This window comes from Spermophilus citellus (assembly GCF_964194105.1).
Source record: "Spermophilus citellus genome assembly, chromosome: 5".
In the NCBI taxonomy this organism is placed as follows: Eukaryota; Metazoa; Chordata; class Mammalia; order Rodentia; family Sciuridae; genus Spermophilus; species Spermophilus citellus.
The window spans coordinates 55,470,057-55,487,704 of NC_138186.1; the positions used below are offsets into that span (position 1 = coordinate 55,470,057).

A 17,648-nucleotide genomic window follows, 5' to 3' on the forward strand; every position below is an offset into this window, starting at 1 on the left:
CTGCTTGTTGTTCTGGGCTCTGTGGACTCAGAGAGCTACTGGGAAAGGGTAATTTGACATTTGGTCCATGTCACAGAGTTGAGGACTGTCTTCCTACTGAGTTCTGCTAAGGGAGGGACTGGGACTGATCACGGCTGTGTCCATCCTCAGTACCTAGGATTTAGTGGGATCTGATCATTGCACGATGCTGGAGGAGCCAGTGTGAGTCTCTACAAGGGAGGACACTCGGAGCAGAAAGGGCCATCTCCACTGTGCAGTGGCTCAGGGAAGTCCTGTGGGCCTGGGGTGGAGGGGCTTTTCCACTGGAGAGCTGGGGTCTGAGGGTGGGTGGCCCTGTCTTCTTGGGACCATTCTCCCTTCACTTTGCCAGTTGTCACCACTCCAGGCCACCCCTGCCCACATAATCCTGGACAAGACAAACTCTGAGGGGCCCAATCAGAGGGAGAGGAGGGAGAGTTGAGGAGGAAGGCGGGAGGCTGAGAAAGCAGTGGGAACCCAGCATCGGGGCCACACTCTGCCCAGCCTGCCCGCGTCTCCCCACCTCCCCAGCCAGCCCAAGTCTCCAGTCATTCCCTGCTCCCCACCACTGCTCCTGGGTGAAGTCCTGCCCACCTGGCCATTGCCAGGGGGGGCTTCCTGACTCCTGACCTTTTAAAAGAGGCCCATCCCCAAGGATGAGCTGGTTCAGGGGGCAGAGAAGTGAGTGGCCGACTTTCCAGGGGCACAGGACCCTAAGCGGAGCTCCCTGATGAGGTGTGGCCCGTATCCGGAAGGGCTTCTTGGGAAGGGGCAGGAGAAGGCTCCATGCCTCAGCCAGGACACTGAAGAGCCTCACCTCAGGCTTCCTTACGACGGGTGCCAAAGCAGTCCTTTCAGGGTGCTGCTAGCTGCATGGTGACTCTGGGGCGGGGACAGCGTAACTGAGTGTGGTACAGTACAGAGCCTGCAGGATATTGCATTCACTGGCACAGAAAGGGGCTGGCCATGGGCGGGTCTGGGAAGGGAGATCTGGTAACGCAGTGCCCTGGCCGTTCTTCACAAGGCTGGCTTCCTGTGACATCCCCTCAGTGCTTCTGTCCTGTGCCTGGAGACATCCTGTGACACTGGGGAAGCACTGTCACTGGCTTCCTGGTGTTGGTCCTCCTGTCCTCTCCTTCTCTCTCTTTTTTGGCAGACTTTCCCGCCTGTTCTTGAACATGGTAATCCTCAGGATTTTGTTGAAGCCCCCTTCTTGCTTTTCTGGCTCTCCGCAGGCACCCCATCCATGCCAGTGTCTTTGCTCTCCGTTGTTACCTCCCGATTTTCCATCTCAGCCCTACCTTAGTTCCTGAGCCATGCAGGCCTTGTCTGTTGGGTGCCCTGCAGACGACTAAATTCACTGTATCCCAGAAGAAGTGGTCTCCTCCTCTGCCCACTTCCCTGTTCCTCCTCAAACACAGCTCATGCTGGTGACCTGCATGCCTTCCTTTGCCCTGTCTCCCATGAGCCCCTTTGCTGAGTCTTGGAGTCTGAGACATTCTGCATCCTCAACACCTTCCCAGAGCACTCCACTTGGCTTCTTCTTGCTTCATTTGCCTTAAAGCAGAGAGTGGCCATCTGGCTCCCAGATTTCTTCGACCACAGCTCAATCCCCCCGCTGGATTCACCTCCCCTGCCTACACACTAGTCCCCACACCTGAGCCTGTGATCCTCAAGTGCAAATGCCTGGTCCTGTTCCTCCCTGCTTCAGACTCCTCGAGACGTTCCCCAGGGACCTCAGGACATAGTCCACATTCCTTAACGGGGTGAAGTAGACTCTTCATCTTTGTGCTCTGGCTCCTGCTGCCCTCCCCAGCTCTTCTCTCACCACCCTGCCCCCTCCACCTTTCCAAGTGGTCTGGAATCACTTTCAGTTCCACCAAGTGTCACATTCTCTCTCTCACCTTAGAATCCTTCACCTGGCCGATTTCCACCTAACTCCTGCAAGTTCTCTTTCTCTGGATAGTTCTCCAAGATCGTACACGTCTGCAATGGTGCTGCCCCCCAGGCAGTGTGCCACAAGGAATTAACCTGTTCATTTGATTTGTTTCACTTTTAATATCATAGGCTCTCTGAGGAGAGTGACCATGACTGTTTAATTCATTCTTATTTTCCTGAAGCTTAGAACAGGGGCTCACACTTGGTAAGCGTTCCATAAATATGCGTCGACTAAAAGCAGCCAGGCTTGTGAGGAAGCATGCGCACACAGGCAGAGCCCCAGATCAGGAGTCAGTAGGCTTGGATCATGTGCCTCCTCCACATCTTAGCAGGAAGGGCTCAGATTCCTCATTTTTAAGATTAGGAGGAGATGTCTCTCAGGGCTGGGTTGATGCAGCAAGTACCCAGGTGTGTGTGTGTGTGTGTGAATTATGACTATCCTGGGCAAGGAGAAACCCTGGGGAGAGGGGCTGAACTGTGAGGTGGGGCTGTTAGCTGCAAGCAGTAACCATAGACAACAGTGGGTGAATGTCAGTCTCTGAGCAAACCAAAGGATTGGAGGAGCTCCCTGCAAGTCAATGTCAAGAACTCAACATGGCTGCCAAGCTTCTCATCTTCAGAGAGAATGAGAAAATAGGGGGATGGAGGTAGAATCTCATGTAACCTCTCGGACCAGTTCCTGGGAGGATCCTGATCTGCCCTTGGTGTGTGGCAGGCAAAGATATTGTTCATCACTGGGTAAGCAGCTGTGAACCCAGCTCCGGGTTCTCCCCAGGGCAGTTAGAGCCACCCTCTATTCACTGGGCCCATGGGCAGTAGTTGCTGGCATTCATAAACCCTGGGTCCCCAAGAACCTCAGCAGCCTTATTCCCTTGCCTCCCAGCTGGAAGGGTGTCTTTAGGTCAGTGGGGCCAGCTATGCTGTTGGAGGATAAGGACTTTGGTGACATCTGTTTAGTCTTTTTTTTTTTTTTTTTTTTTTTTTTTTGAGATCAATTAACTTCGTATGCTACTTTTTCATGGAGTGAGTGAAACACTCTTCCTATCAGAGGAAGGCAGGGGACTGGGCCTGTATTTTGCCATGTCCGGTCTCTGTAAACCTGTATGCGGCCCCTTAGCTGCCTCTGTTTTATGTGATGAAGATCCACCCTTTGCTCCTCATGCACTTTTTAAAGACACCAATGTTCCTTTTGTATTGACAAGATGGCCGTCCTGTCGCCTGCTCCTCCTGGACTCTCGAGCAGCTTGCTGCCGGTTCTGCTACTTCTGGGAAGGATCAGTTTTCCCAAGCAGGTTTTTCAGCTGCTAAGATTCCTCAAAGCCAATTTCAAATTGTCATTGTCGAACAAACCCGAGTTTTTTGAGTACCATTTTTGTGTCCTGCATGGTTTTTTAAAAAATCTGTGGGGAGGCTGAGGAGATTCTAATCTAATCTCTGCTCTCAGAGTTTATAATTCTAGTTCAGCAGACAAGGTGTAAATAGAAAAAACAAGTGGGAAAACAATAAAGGTTAAAATTGAAGCTTAATAGGAGCCACCTACCTCCTATTTGCCACAGTGTTATTTCCAGATGGTGCCCAAGATTCCCCTCCACCCTCAGCCCAGTGTTCCTGTTGGCTTTCGATTGGTGTTCTATTTTATATTGGGAGGATCCAACTGAGTGAAGGGGCGCTTTTCTTGGCTTAGTTCACATTATCAACGCCTTTATTTCCCATTGCAGCTAATTTCCCTGTTCATTACCTCTTTTGCTATTTATTGAGACTCGGTGTCTGGGGGATTCAGTTTGTATGAAGGATTTGCCACAAAAGAAACTTCACTGTGTGTTGCCTGGGCACTGATATTTGCCAAGCAAGGGGTCACCAGCCTCTCTCCATTTCATTATACACCATGAGGATGAGTCATGCCTGGAAAATGTAGTGACTGTGAATTGCAATTGTCCTCTACTGAAAAATCTCTCAGAAGAATTGGCTCTCATGCTCTTGTTCATTGAAGGGCGGACATCCTACCAACACGCCAACATCTTATTTCTGTGTCACAGATAGGCAGCACAACTGCCCCCAGACTGGGGGCCAGAGTTCCGTGTAGCAAAGTATTCAGGTAAAAAGGGAAGAAAAACCCTTCTATTAAGTGTCATGGAATGCACAAGCCATTCATTTTCCCCTTGTGCAATTTGGAATCAGTTCTTGTACTCTAAGGGAGTGGAGAGAATCAGCATTGTGGGTCACCAATAATCCAATCCCTACCTGGGGCATTAGAACCTGCTTGCTATGGCCTAGAGAGACTTTTGAATGGGGGTGATTAATTCCAGGCCCTCTTCTGTGCATTTTGCCAACTGAGACATCAGAACACAGAAATCCATTACACCACAGTCATCCTTGTGAGAAGGGGAGATGGGAGGCTGAGCTGGGGCCCTGCTTGCTGAGGGCTTTAGAAAAGTGAGACAGAGTAGAGTCAGGGAAGTGACTGAGTGTCCTCCCTAGCCAAGCCCCTCTGGCCTGTGTCTATTTCTAGGACTGGCCAACAGATGTCCACCCAGGAGCAGAGTGGAAGGGGTCAGGGCTATTGGAAAAGCCTTCCTCCAGGGCATCCTGATCACCTGGGAGCTTTATTTTGGTGTCTGCTGTTGGATCGCTGGCTATGCAGTTTTTATTATGAAGACATTTTCTCTTGGTTCCCTGCCTTAAGTAGCTATGAGTATATAATATCTAATAATTGAATAATCTCCATGAGGGCAAACAAAAGCACCAAGCCTGAGTAAAGAGTAGGATCTGGATTGCACTTTCCTACCCCTGGCTATGAAATAGTCCCTTAATGATTGGTATCATAGTAACATTAAATAGATGTAAAAATTTTTTAAAATGTGGGCCGGTCTCCTGACTTTTCATTTGATTTAAAAAGCCTGATTTGCTGCTGGGAAAACCTCTTTGCAGAGTAAAGCTTGGTGAGTCTAATTAATTCCCTTGCAGGGCAGCCAGGGGCACGATGGGGTCACTAGTGTTGCAGCTCTCCTGAGTGACCTCCATATGCTTAAGCCCCAAACACGTTTGTTGCCTGGGTTGTCAGAACCCTACCACTAGAGTTCGGTTGGCTCTGTATTGATCAGAAGTCTTGGTGAGACCATGACATGCTCATCCTGCCCCACCCTCCTACTCCCCACTGGAAATAGACCCAGACTCAGGTGAAGCTTAGAACAGGGGCTCACACTTGGTAAGCGTTCCATAAATATGCGTCAACTAAAAGCAGCCAGGCTTGTGAGGAAGCATGCGCACATAGGCAGAGCCCCGGATCGGGAGTCAGCAGGCTTGGATCACGTGCCTCCTGCATGTTTTTATTATGAAGACATTTTCTCTTGGTTCCCTGCCTTAAGTAGCTATGAGTATATAATATCTAATAATTTAATTATATATTAGATATTATATAATAGCTAATAATTTAATTCAGGCACCAGGCCTGTTGTAGTGTAAGAAAGACAAAGCATGTGTTCTTCTTATGTCAGTGATTCTTAAACTTGAACATATAAGAATCAAATGATAGTTTTTTTCCCAAAAGTTTTGCATATTTATTATTGAATCAACCAAAACCAGTACTCCAGTACCCTCATAGCTAAAAAAAAAAAAAAAAAAACGAGATTTCCAGTTAAACATGCCCAACTGTCCCAACAGTGGTGACATTTTCAGATTGACCTGGTAAGATGATCGTGACTGTGATACAGAGTAACTGTACGCGCCATTTCATGTGTAATTCCTTACAGATGCAGCTTGGTTCTCCTCCAGTGTCCCCTCTTGGGATTGTACCTGATTTTATGACCAGTTTTCATATGAATCCATTGGGAATTGGGCTAACTTTGCTTTGTTTCTTTGCCAGGAATCGTTTGATCCTGAAGGTCTCATGAGAAGATGTGGCAAGGGACCAAATGAAATGCATGCACCTCAAAAGGTGAAGAGTTGGTAGATTTTTTAATCTGTAGAGTTTGAGGGATACTACCTCTGAGGTTCTGGATTTCAAGGTCTCCAACCACAGTCTAAGTCAGTGGTTTTCAGATCTGGCTGTTACTGGAACCCACTTTTTAAAAGGGATGCTCAGACCCCAAGTAATTAAATCTGAAGAGCTGGGAGTCCAGCCCAGGTTTTGGAAGGCCTTGAGAGCTCTGTGGGTCATTTTAATGTGAAGCCAGGATTGTGAGCCATGGTGTGAGCCAAGCATCCGCCCGGGCATGGACACAACTGAGGGCTCTTGGAGGTCGCGACTGGACGAGGCAGTTGTCATGTGGTTGACATGTTCATCTTCAGACAGACAAGGGAGGGGTCCGGCTCTGCGCTGTCTAGCTGGCCACATCACAGAGACATAGCTTACAGGTGGGATAGCACCGTGAGGTTTGTGAGGGCCTTGTGGCCATGCTCAGGTCTGTGCCTGTGCCCTTCTCTGCTTGGGAGAGCGCCCTCAGCTTTCACAAGATTCGTTCTCTCTCCCTCCCCGATTCCCTGGTTTTGTTAATTTATTCTTCCCTTCCTATCAAGTCCACTGCTCGGCTCCGGCGCTCTGGTGAAGGACACGGCAGCGTGGGTTTCTGCGTGCTGGGTGTATATTTGTGATTGACAGGAGCTGTGTTCCCACCCGGGGTGTGCTGTCAAGCTCGATTCCGCTGGCGTGTGACCATCTAGTCCACATCCCACGTGCTGCGTGCTAATCCATGGGTTTCCCAGGATCTCACCCGTCTACAGCCTCAGTGAGGGGCACTCAGAGTGTGTCCACTCTTCTCGGCTGCCAGCAACGTTGCTGTAAGCACCCTCATGTGTGTCCCCTTGGGAGCCAGCAGAGCATGTCTTGGGAGCTGTGGGGTCACAGGGTTACAGACTTTTTGACTGAGACAGCTGGACTGCTTTCCAGAATGACCGTACCCCTGTCACCACCCCCGGAGTCCTGAAGCGATCCGATCTTTGCCCCTGCTCCAGTGTGACGGCCATCAGAACCGTGTTGGCTGGGCCCTGGGCCCCAGGGCTGTCTGCCTCTGCTTTTCCTCCTCCCTGCCTGCCTTCCGCCCACTCCCTGTGGCAGCTGCCTGGGCTCTTCATCTCCATCCTCAGGCCTGTCACTCTACCAACTTCTTTGTCACAGAGAAAACAGAGGTCACTTACTTTCCTCCCTCCACTGCTAAGTGTACCAGCGTTGGCCTGGTCTTGACTGGTTTTCTCTTCCTGCTTCCTCGAGGGCTGAGCCCCCCAGCTTAGGATTCCCTTCCTACCTGTCTTCCAGAAGCCTTGCTGCCTTGGCGCCTCTCCTTGTGTCTTAACCTCTCTTTGTCACTGGCTAGCTTCAGTGGCCTAATCATGGCCACTCCCCGCCATTCTGAAACCAGCTTCACTTCTCCTTAAGCCCCTCCACCCCTTTTCAAAAAAGTATCTTTCATCCAGTACAAAACTTTTGAATGCGTTTTCTTTTTCGGTGTTAAGGACGGAACTCAAGGCTTCAGGTGTGTTGGACAAGTGCTCTGCCGCTGAGCTGCACCCCGGCCCAGGAATGCACGAGTCCCTCAATTTCTTCTCATCCTGATCCTTCAACCCAGCCCTCCTCCTGGTGGTCTTCTAGATGCCAAGATGCGTCCCACCTCCTACCATCTGACTCCACCCACAACACTCCTTCTCAGAGCTGTCTCTCCTCTTGGCTCTCAGGACACCACTTTCTCCTGGTTCTCTCCTCTCTCTGCTTCTTCTTAGGCCTCCTTTCCCTCTACCCTTCCTTTAAAGCTTTCCCCTCTGCTGGGTACTCAAACTGCCACAAGTTCTCCCCTACTTCTCAGACTTCCTTGAATTGTCATCAAGAAGCAGATGCCTCTCAAACCTGGATCTCATTTTAATTCAATGAATCTGGTTGAAAATGTACAGTGTGCTGAGATCCAGAGCTGCATGTGATCTATAAAAGTTCTCAGTCTGGAGATCCGTCTTCTGAGCAGTCTAGATGTGTCTAACTCACAGACTAGCTTCAGCAAATTATGTATCTATAAAGTTTTTCTACTGGGGTCCAGAAACTTAGCTGTCTGCTCCAACTGTGGTCTAGAGAATGTACCACAGGCCCTGAGTCATGGGATGTGCATCTATTTCCTTTGACTAAGAAGTACAGGACAGCCATCAGCAACACCTGGGGTTCTAAGCATATAGCTTGGACCATCGATTTTTTCCCCCTGCCTTTGGAACAGGCATTGATAAAGTCTAAATTAATAAGTATTAATGTATGGCATGAGAATTGTATATAGAGTTAGTGCTGTTGGCGACTGCCCCCGTCCTAAGAGTTGCTCACCCTGATAGTACTGGCTTGACGAGGCTCACACATGCAAAGGACAATCATGCCAGGTTGGACAGGATTCACTGCCCATCTCCATGAACACTGTGCCTTTCTTACAGAAGTTACCTTGGGCGGATTAGGAAGGACAGAGCTGCAAATTTTGCAGGCTGGCCTGGACCGCCTCCCGGGGCCAGCTGCTCTCGGAGATAGCCTTACCTTTGTTTCAGAATCTGTTTGTTGTCATCAATGGTAACGCTGTCAGCATGGTCCCTCTTGAAGATTTCAAAAGCCTCCTGGCGTCCTAATGACATTTCCTCTCTCATCCCTGTTAGGAGACACAGGCAAATGGCCTCAGTCACAGCATCAGGATCCGATTAATTTCATTGTCACTTTAGTCAGACCGCAAAGCCAGCCCTGGCTCCAAGAGGCCCATGGCAGAGAGGCTCTGACCAGACAGGTGGCCCCAGGCTATTCCAGCTGGCTGCTGACCCACCGAGGAGGCCCTTCCAGCCACAGGACACCCACTGCACCCTGCAGGGCTGTGCCTGCATGTCCATGTGACTTATGGGGGATGGGGTTTGGAATGTCTGATCAGAGGAAATGAAAACCAGAGCACCAAGCTCTGGACCGCAGGACATCTGCAAATGCACTTTCTGCCATCTCTCAGGGCCACATGGCTCCTGGGTTCCTGTCATGCCCGACTCTGGCTTTCTGTTAAATTTCACCCTGAATTTCCAGGCATTTAGTGATAGGAATTATAATACAGACTGGGAGATACAGAATCTAGAAATTTCTGCCCTTAGTTTCCACATAATGATCCATGCTTGCTTTCTGTGGCTGGTGAGGGACCTAGGAGCTCCCTGGAGTCAACTTCTCTGTCACAAGACCATGGCAGGAGTCCCTAGCTGATGTCTCAGCATTTCAATGTCCAGCCTACCCACTGTGAGGCCCTGCCCAGGGCTCAAAATACAGAGCCTCGAGTCAGAAACCAGGTGGCACCCCTGCACCAGGACCTTTTCATCCCAGTCTCCCAAGGCAAGGGTCAGTGCAGGTGTGAGTCTGAGATGCCCCCTCAGTGACACCTTCACAACTGGGTTTTGAATGAATCATTATTATTATTATTATAATTATTATTATTATTATTATATTTTGGTACCACGAATTGAACACAGGGGTGCTCAACCCCTGAGCTACATCCCCAGCCCCCTTTAAAAATGTTCTATTTAGAGACAGGGTCTCACTAAGTTGCTTAGGGCCTTGCTAAGTTGCTGAGGCTGGCTTTGAGCTCGTGATCCTCCTGCCTCAGCCTCAATCCCACTAGGATTATGGGTGCCCAGCTCAGAGACTTTTAAAAATGCTTCAGCCCTTGGTTCCTGTGCCCGGAAGTTCTTTTCCCCTGTTTCCATCTGCAGCTCTGCTTATCTTCAAAGCCCTGGCTGAGTCTGCCACCTCCATAAAGCTGTCCCCAAACCCAGGCTAAACAAATCCTCCCTGTACTCTGTCCTACTCAGGCACCTGTAGCAGGTACAGTCGGGTGGACATCATCCTTCATGACAATCCTTTCTGGGGAAATGCAAGTTTCTCAAAGGTAGAGATCATATTTTTATATGAATCTCCGGTGTCTCGTTGGATGGCTGGCACTGAGATGGTGCCCAACATATGTCTACTAGATGATCTGGTAGGAGCCAAGTGGGCAGGATATGAGCCTTGCTGTAATTGCCACAGGAACACTGTCCAGGGCCATGAGGCTGTGAGGCCTAGGTTTCCAGAGACTCGCTCATCTGGGCTACATACAGCATCTTTTGCCTGGAAAAACCCTGCTGAGTTCCATCTCCCAGGCTCATCGAGGAACTGGACCAGCTCATCTGACACCAATTTAATCATTACTGTGGTAAAAATAGCACTAGGAAGAATGTCTGAATGGTGAGGTACACAACAACACCCCACCCTTTTCCAATCAGAAGCAAATGGGCATGGCTCATTTCAGTCTCCACATCTGTCCTGCACACTCCAGAATCCGGTGGAGCTGGGAATTGGTTGGTGTGCGACTCTTGAGGATGGGCTCTGAGCACGAGAGATGTCAACACCGGGCACTTTTCACCAGCAGAGCCTGTGGGAGTCGAGGGATTCATTCCCCACTTCTCCCCTGGCCCTGGCCTGTGTCCAGTGGTAACAATGGGGGCCTTTACTGCACAATAGAATCAGAGGGCGTGTGTGTGTCTGGGAGAGTTGGAAAGACGGTGCTCCACGGGCACCACAGTGGAGGTTTGGGATCCTCAAAAGTGCACCTAGGGATCCCCAAATTGCCTCTCACAGAGGGGTGAAGAGAAGGCTTCTACCAACCAGGTAGTGGCAGTGGTGGGGTGGGGTGTGGAGGATGGCCCATAAAGTGGTCAGGAAGGAGAAGGGCTCGTGGCCTTTTCTCTTCTGCCCTCTGCTTTTTTGTGGAGCTGACGGTGTGAATGGGCAGCTGGGTGGGGAAAGAGCCCACTCAGGTTTTCCAGTGCTCATGGTACCATAATGGCAGTCAGTCTTGGGAGAACCTGAATAGCCCCTGGTCTGCCCTGAGTGGACAGTGGGAGCAGAAGGCATATGCAGTGTGAAGCTCAGGAAGTTCGTTTGCAATTATTTTTAAAAATAATCTTAAAAGTTCTAAGAAATCTGGAGCCAGCAGCATAACATCTTATATATGAATCATCAATTACCAAAGATTCAAAATTTAGTAAAGTACACATGTGGGAAAGTGGCATTGGGAATTACTTAGGGACCCTGCTGATTACCAGGAAGATGGCATTAACTTTCCTCCCGCCATAGAGAAGTATTCTGCAAGTAGGGTTTCCTGACTGTGGGGATCACAGGTGAACTGTGATCATGATGATGGCCTTAATCCTGGCAGCTAGCTCCCTAGGTGCCTGCCCAGGGAGGCCATGGGGAGGGGCTGATCTTGTCCTAGTCTGAGGGGAAAGAGGTAAAGCAAGGCCGAGATGCCTACAGAGCCTTCAGGGAAGGCTACCGTAAGGAGCATGAGACTGGGGTCCACAGAGAGAGGCCCATGGGAAGGACCCCACCTGGAGCTGAAGTGTGCGGGCTGGGTCTCCGTCTCAGCCTTCTCCTGTCCATCCCCTTCTGCTCATTTAGAGTCCACATTCGACTTTTTTTTTTTCCATTGTACTAATACATCAGATCTCAGCCAATTTGGGGTCACTCACAACATTAATGAACGACTGTTTCCTCCAACTTTTCATTTATTAGAGCGATGTCTCAACTTCTTTTTCCTATGAGGATTTAGAAAGCAGGCTCTTTCTCCTGTGACAAGCTCTTGTCCTGAAGCACACACTGTATGTGTAAGGAGCAAGAGTGTTTTGTTTGAAAGCTCACCTTGCTAATGAGACAATCATCTATTTATTTATTCCTTCAAGATGTGTTTATTCATCTTAGGCGCCGTGCTAGGCATGTGACAGAGATGCAAAACCCAAGAAGGCAATTAAAGCTTTGATCTTTGTGTTTAAAGAGTTCAAAGTCTAGTCAGAGAGAAAGGAAAGTGAACAAATAATGACACTGCTGCGAGCTGCAGGGAGTTGTGTCCAGCACCAGGAGACAGGGAGGAAGAGGGGTAGGAAAGTCACTCTGTCGGGGACAGTGGGGGGAGACCGCTGGAGGAGGGGGCATGTGACTTCATGTGAAGGGATTCTGAAGATGGTGCACCATTTGCCAGGTGGGGATGAAGAACCAGTGGAGGGGGCTGGGGATGTGGCTCAAGTGGTAGTGCGCTCGCCTGGCATGCGTGCGGCCCGGGTTCGATCCTCAGCACCACATACCAACAAAGATGTTGTGTTTGCCGAGAACTAAAAAATAAATATTAAAAATTCTCTCTCTCTCTCTCTCTCTCTCTCTCTCTCTATCTATCTATCTCTCTCTCTCTCTCTCTCCTCTCTCACTCTATCTTTAAAAAAAAAAAAAGAACCAGTGGAGGGGGCAGAGGAGTGTGAATTAAAAGGGCAACCTGACCAATACGGGTGGTTCTGCCCCTCCATGGGAATGACATTTGCATGGTTACAGAAAAGGAGGGGAGGTAAAGGTTGCCCAGCTTTTAGAGGCAATTAGTTCTGCTCGTCAATAGATTTTTCCAGGGAAAGTAGGTCTGATGGAAAGGGCAAGGTGGGTGGCATCCAAAATGGCCTGCTAGTAGATTCACCCATGAGATCAGACTCTAATTAGTGCCTATTTTGCCCAAAGCTTTATATTTTTTTTCACAGTATTACAGAAAACCAGAACCCTGAATTCTGTTGACTATTTACATAGTGTATTTGATATGTTAATAAGTTCTGTTCATTATTTATACAATTTGTCAGCTCCTAGGGGCAAGGATTCTTGTCAGTTTTGTTTGTAGCAGTATTTCTAGCACTTGACCAGTCCCTGGTATCATGGAGGAACTCAACTGTCTTCTGTTGATCCTAGGGCCTTGCATGCTAGACAAGTGCTCTGTTACTGAGCTACATCCCAAGCCTTTTCGTAAATGAGTTATTTTGAGACAGAATCTTGAAAGTTGCCTAGGCTGGACTCAAACTAGTGGACGTCCCAAGAAGCTGACATTACAGGTCTGTGCCATCATGCCTGGCACAATTAGATGTCTTTTAAATGAATGAGTGGGCAAATGTCTTCCCTTTTGTTAGACTGTGTTGCTACTGGGGAAGTGAAACAGGCCGGCACTGCCCTCCACCACCATGCTCCTGGGGGGGGGGGGTTCATCCCCTCCGTGACGTGTCTTAGAAAATTCAACACCATCTTCTCCCCATTACAGGTTATTGCACTCAACAGCCCACTATTGGAGATGAATTCCAACTCCAAGAAGCTTTTATAAAAATGCAACAAGCCTTGAAGGTATCACTATTTTAGGGTGAGCAAAGAAAAATTCTACAATTTGTTGACAACTAGCTAACAGGTCCTACAAAGACAGACATGCTACTTTCGTCCCAAATTGGTCTGTCAGAATCAGCTCCTCATCAAGGTGTAGGATCTCGGAGTGCTGACCTGCTGTGCTCATTTCTAGCTCTTGTTTGTGTTTAGTGAATTTCAGCCATAGGTCCCAGCACTGAATCCCAGAAAGTATGGATGATGACGAGGGCCTCTGGCTTGCCGAGCTGCAGGGCCACATCACATAAACCTACAGGAGACGCCCCAAACACAACACTGCATTTCCAGGTTGTGGGCTGGTGGAAAAATATTTATAAGACTCAAAGGCATAAACTCTTCTGGATTTTGATACTGATTAAAGAGCACTTTGATAGAAATCGCAGTCAACAGTTTTTAAAAACTAGCTTTGGAGTTGGATTTCTGAAAATCAGGCATCTAAATTCACATGTGTTGGCCTCTTATTTTTTAATTCTGTGTGTGTGTGTGTGTAATAATAATAATAATAATATATATATATATATATATATATTATATAAATTATTTATTCATTTTTAAACTTGGTACCGGGGGTTGAACTCAGGGGCACTCTACCACTGAGCAAATCCCCAGCCCTATTTTGTATTTTATTTAGAGACAGGTCTCACTGAATTGCTTAGGGCCTTGCTTTTGCTGAGACTGGTATTGAACTCTTGATCCTCCTGCCTCAGCCTCCCGAGCTGCTGGGATTATAGGCCTGTGCCACCCTGCTGGCCTTAATGCTCTATTTTTTTGTCATCCTAAAATCCACTTCCTTATTTTGTTAAAGAATATAATTCAGCACTTTGGAAGCCCTCCCCACCCCTAGCACAGGGTCCCATGGAAACCGAATGGCGAGGACAAACAGGGACAGGGGAGTTTGAGCTACAGCCCGGGCCTGCTGTCAGATTGCCTTTAGCCTGGAGCACGTGGGCCACAGCTTATTTTCCTGGCTGCTCCCAAACACCCGACTGCTGCTGAAGCTATTGCTTAAAAATCGACAAAAGTCAAATGATGGAGGGTTGTGTTATTCATGCTGAAAATGATTTCCTACTCAGAGCCAAAAATATATTTTCTTTGGGAGACATTTATTCATGCAAGACTTCAGTTTTCTCTGACTAAAGAAGAGGGGAGAAGAGAAGACCAAGAGGGAGTGATGAAAAGTGAGGGGGTGGCTTCCAAAGGGAGGGGGATTCAGAACACACAGTTTGAGTCTAAACGTACAGGGAGGCTCAGGGCTGGGTGGGGGACCTCTGGCGCTCAGGCAGGCAGGAAGCTGGACTGGGAGGGATGATTATCTATGGCTTGATGGCAGAGACTTTTGAAATGGAAGGTAAGGGATGGCTGTGATGGAGAGAGAGGATGGACACGCCTGCGAGGCTGTGAAGGGACAGGCGAGGGGCTATGTGCTTGCATGTATTTGATATAAGGCTCTGTAGACGTGGAAATCTCTCAGGGGTGGACTTGGATGTGACACACAAACATATTCTCCCATAAATAATTAGAAAAGGACTCCAACCTGTGTGTGCTGAGGTTAGAATAAATGGGCCAATGGAAGGAGGAGGAAGGATTTAGATGAGAGACGTCGAAGAGCCAGGGGCAGGACAATCTGTCAAGGTGGAATGTGAAACATAAAAGACCAGAGGTCCGATCTTTTGGACTGACCGAAGAGACTCATCTAACCTACTTCCTGCTTTTGATTGACAACTTCTGGAGTGGGCTAGTGCCAGGAGAGTTATGAGGATCAGAGGAAAGCTCAGAGATCCAACACCCTTGAGAACATTGCCTGTGACAAGGATGTCCCCAAGGCCACAAAGAGGAAATGATCGCTACAGTTAGTATGGAGAGCAAAGGACCCACTGATGCTGGACTGACTGAATGCATGGGAGGGGAGGGCTGACCCATCTCCCAGGAAGATTAGAAGGGACTTCGGAGACGCTGCCTTTACCTTCCTGTCCCTTCTGTGGGGAGGGTGCTGTCGCTTAGGAAGGAGGAGTCTTCTGGAAGGCACATGAAAGGCAGGGCTAGCTCTGTTCAGGCTGGGCCACCACTTTCCCCCCTCACACCAGTGCAAGACTCTGCTCACCCCTGGCAGAGGAAGCTAATTACAGCATTAGCGTTTCCTGCAGCGCTCTTCGGGCAGCCTCCACAGTCAATCATCCCGAGCACAGAAGCTCTTCCTTTAATAGATGGCTTCCAGATTACCAACCAATTAAATGACAACTGCCATTTAATAATAGTCACTACTGTCACTTTGATCATTCCTGGGCTGCCTGTTCCATCACCTCAGGAGCTGACATGCACTGACACGCACGCGGCCCCCTACCTAGCACGTCATCACCCCAGAGTGCCTGGATCACTCAGGGGACCCCCGAGTGGATGCCAAGGAGTCCTGCACCCATTTCCTCCAGCACCAGGGTGATGGGGGTCACCGCAGTGAGCAGTGCCACTGGTCATGGTTCTGTTTACTTGAAAGGGCCAGGAGCAGCCCAGCTACAATTTAAAGGGCTGTTGGGTGGGTCCAGCGGGATATGGAATCTGAGGATGAGGAGAAGGAAAAAAAACCCACTTAGCCACGGCCAAAGTGGCTGCAGATGTGGAGACCAGAGGTCAGATCTTTTGGAGTGACCAAGGACACTCATCTAACCTACTCCCTGCTTTTGATTGACAACTTTTGGAATGGGTTAGTGCCCCACGACCTTGGGGTGAAAGGCCTATGCGAGACCCAAGCAATATCACCTGGGCTGGAGTCCTTGGATTATGACTTGCGTTGGAGTTTCCTCGGTTGCCACATGAAAGATGTCAAAGGAAAACCTTTAATTAGAAGGTTCTTAGGGCTGGCTTGGACCAGGCCGGAGCAAGGCGGCTTGGCAGGGGCTCTAGGGAGGAGAGCAAAAGGAAAATCTGAAGTGGAAAGCCACATAAACCTTAGGAGACCCACCCAATGGTGGCACCACATCTAAATAAATCAGATGGGCTCCTGACTCCCCGTGCCAGAAATCACACATCCCACCAGCCGCCCACACAGGCCCTGAAGTGCAGGCCTTGAGGACTGGGTGGGGCTAAAGAGGCAGAGCTCAGGGTGGGCTGTGTTTCCCTTTTGTCTTGGTGACTGTCTGATTCACCCTCCTGCTGCTGGGACTCTGTGTTGGGTCTTCCCCTGGGCAGGTGAAGAAAGACCCGGCATGGCATTGGAGTGGACACCCTGGAGAAGCTGAAGGACAGCAGTTTCTCGAGGGTAGTGTTCAGCAGTAACATAAGACTTCTAAGCAGTGGTCCTCAAGGCTTTCTGCAAAAAATGCTCATTTTTCCTAGCCTAGCCGCTCTGGAGTCTTTATTTTATGAGAGTTCTCATTCGGGACCAAGTGCCCGTGTGGGCTGCCTGGAGAAGCCCGTGGGTAGATGCAGCCTATCCACTGGGTTGGAAAGCAGCCTGGGTCATGTTGGCACTTCTGGGATTTGGAGTTAACTCAGGAATCTGGAGGCCAGCAATGTTTCCATTAAATGAGACAGCACACTGTGGCTCCTGCTGCCAGGCTAAACTGGATCCCTCATGTCTGCTCTATTGATTTTAGCCCATGGATGTGGCAGCCCTGAAGAGCCTTAGTGTCTAATTCCATGCCCAGGATTTGGACCAAGCCTGGGAATTTGGGTGGCAGGATGTGTGTGTCCTGACTCCTCGTGGGGAGCAGGGCAGGTGACTGACAGACCCACGGAAGAGAAAGGCTGGATTCCTCTTCAGTTGAGAAAGAGGCTGCAAATTCTGCAGAACCTGAAACACACAGGGTTCCCTGAAGCTAAGCTGTCTTGGGCCGCTTCCAAAGGACTGGGTAACAGGGTCCTGCCAGCTGGCTGCCCCCTGGTGAGTCTAGTTGTTGTGTCAGCCTGTGCTTTGGAGACAGTGACTGAAGTGTTGCAGACATGCCCTGTTCTCTAGAAATGAGGCACTTCCTATCTATGCCTCATGAGGAAGAGCTCCACTCTAGTCTCAAATTTATCTTCATATATTTTGAAAAAGAGAATTAGAGAACTACCTTGCAGTTCAGTAGCAAAACTGCCTGAAATGTGTGTGGCTTTAAGTAAAATTCTGTTTCCATAGCTTGGAAGTAAGTATAAGGCAAGATGAAGTTTAAATATGCTACTGTTTTTAAGTCCATTGGGGGTATATATACACAATGGAATATTACTCAATCATAAAGAAGAATGAACTGATGGCATTTGCCAGTAAATGAGTGGAACTGGAGACTATCATGCTGAGTGAAATAAGCCAATCCCCCAAACCAAAGGCTGAATATTCTTTCTGATATGCAGATGCTAACTCACAATAAGTAGCGGGGAGTTGGGTGGGGGGAGGAAAGAAGAGAAGTTCACTGGATTAGACAAAGAGGAATGAAGGGAAGGGAGGGGCATGGGAATAGGAAAGATGGTAGAATGAATCGGACAGAACTTTCCTGTGTTCGTATGTGAATACACAACCAGTGTAACT

At 49.0% G+C, this 17,648-nt stretch overlaps 1 protein-coding gene and 1 pseudogene across 6 annotated transcripts in view; both read right to left on the minus strand.

Annotated features, from left to right (window-relative positions):
- KIF6 (kinesin family member 6) overlaps positions 1 to 17,648 on the minus strand; it is a 400,202-nt gene that overhangs the window by 95,196 nt on the left and 287,358 nt on the right. For 4 of the 5 annotated variants that reach the window (XM_081295096.1, XM_081295095.1, XM_081295094.1 and 1 more), the window contains exon 14: positions 8,450 to 8,558. In XM_081295096.1, the coding sequence (XP_081151222.1) occupies positions 8,450 to 8,558 (109 nt within the window). Of the gene's footprint in view, positions 1 to 8,449; positions 8,560 to 17,648 lie in introns of all 5 variants that reach the window. The other variant, XM_081295097.1, reaches the window with a different exon arrangement.
- LOC308650397 (large ribosomal subunit protein eL39-like) lies at positions 5,700 to 5,878 on the minus strand (annotated as a pseudogene). Its single transcript has one exon. The product of its transcript is annotated as a large ribosomal subunit protein eL39-like (transcript).